Consider the following 1031-nt stretch of genomic DNA (forward strand, 5'->3'; position numbering starts at 1 on the left):
TTTCTCCCGGTTTTTGGCCACCAAAAGGCAAATTTCTCCAGGTTTTTGCCGGGGAATCTCTCCCGCTTCCTCCGCGCCTGGACCCCCCCCCCCTCCCCCGGGCCCCCCCCCCCCCCCCCCCCCCCGTTCCCCGCTGCTCCCGGCCGGGTGCGGGCGCGGCGCTGTCCCGCCGAGGGCACCTGCGCGCTGCCGAGGGCCGCCCGGGCCGACATGTCCCGTGCGCGTTGCCCGCCGCCGCCTCCCTCACGAGCCTTTCCCTCCGCTCCCGCCGCGCGCGCGAGCGAACCCCGCAACAACGCCCGCGCTCATTGGCCGCCCGCCGCCCCCTCGCCCAATCGGGAGCCGCGCCGGCGCGGCGCGCGCGTTGCCGGGCGACGGCGGGGACGCGGCGGGCGGGGAAAGGGGCGGGGTGGGCGCGGCCGCGCATGCGCTTCTCCCCCACCCTTCGCCCTACGCCCCCTCCGCCGAGGCCACGCCCACCCCGCCGCGGCGAGCGCGCGCGGCGGCGGCGGCGGCACCTGAGCGCAGGTGAGGGGCGCGCGCGAGGGGAGGCCCCGCCCACTGAGCCCCCTCCCCCCAAGCTCTGAGGGGAGGGGGCGGCGCCTGAGGGGCGCGCGAGGGGGGGCGCGGAGGGGCGGGGTTTGGAAAGGGGGAGGGGCCCTGTGGCTGTATGGGCGGGGTTTGTGGGGGTGTGGCAAGGGGGGTGCGGCTTGTGGGCGGGGCTTGGGGACCTCCATGAAACCCCTGCACCGGGGGGTGGGGGTCATGGACTCCCCTCAGATCCCACAGTGATCCCATGAGCCCCCTCAGATCCCACAGTGATCCCTTGACCCCCTCAGATCCCACAGTGATCCCATGAACCCCCTCAGACCCCCCAGTGATCCCATGACCCCCCTCAGACCCCCCAGTGATCCCTTGACCCCCTCAGATCCCACAGTGATCCCATGACCCCCTCAGATCCTCCCCAGTGATCCCATGACCCCCTCAGACCCCCCAGTGATCCCTTGACCCCTCAGATCCCCCCCAGTGAC

The 1031-nt window shown here is 74.1% G+C and overlaps 2 protein-coding genes across 3 annotated transcripts in view; one reads left to right on the forward strand and one right to left on the reverse strand.

The window, feature by feature from the left end:
- The window catches only part of CEP41 (centrosomal protein 41), a 12878-nt gene extending 12557 nt beyond the window's left edge, over positions 1-321 (reverse strand). The window contains exon 1 of the mRNA XM_027703112.1: positions 180-321. Within this exon, the coding sequence (XP_027558913.1) occupies positions 180-212 (33 nt within the window). The 5' untranslated portion in view covers positions 213-321. The remainder of the gene's footprint in view (positions 1-179) is intronic.
- A 159-nt stretch (positions 322-480) lies between these two features.
- The window catches only part of MEST, a 7834-nt gene continuing 7283 nt past the window's right edge, over positions 481-1031 (forward strand). For both annotated transcript variants that reach the window (XM_027703108.1, XM_027703110.1), the window contains exon 1: positions 481-528. The gene's annotated coding sequence lies outside the window, so the exon portion shown is untranslated. The remainder of the gene's footprint in view (positions 529-1031) is intronic.

Source organism: Neopelma chrysocephalum, unplaced genomic scaffold (assembly GCF_003984885.1).
Source record: "Neopelma chrysocephalum unplaced genomic scaffold, ASM398488v2 Primary Assembly neopelma1_208, whole genome shotgun sequence".
Taxonomy (NCBI): domain Eukaryota; kingdom Metazoa; phylum Chordata; class Aves; order Passeriformes; family Pipridae; genus Neopelma; species Neopelma chrysocephalum.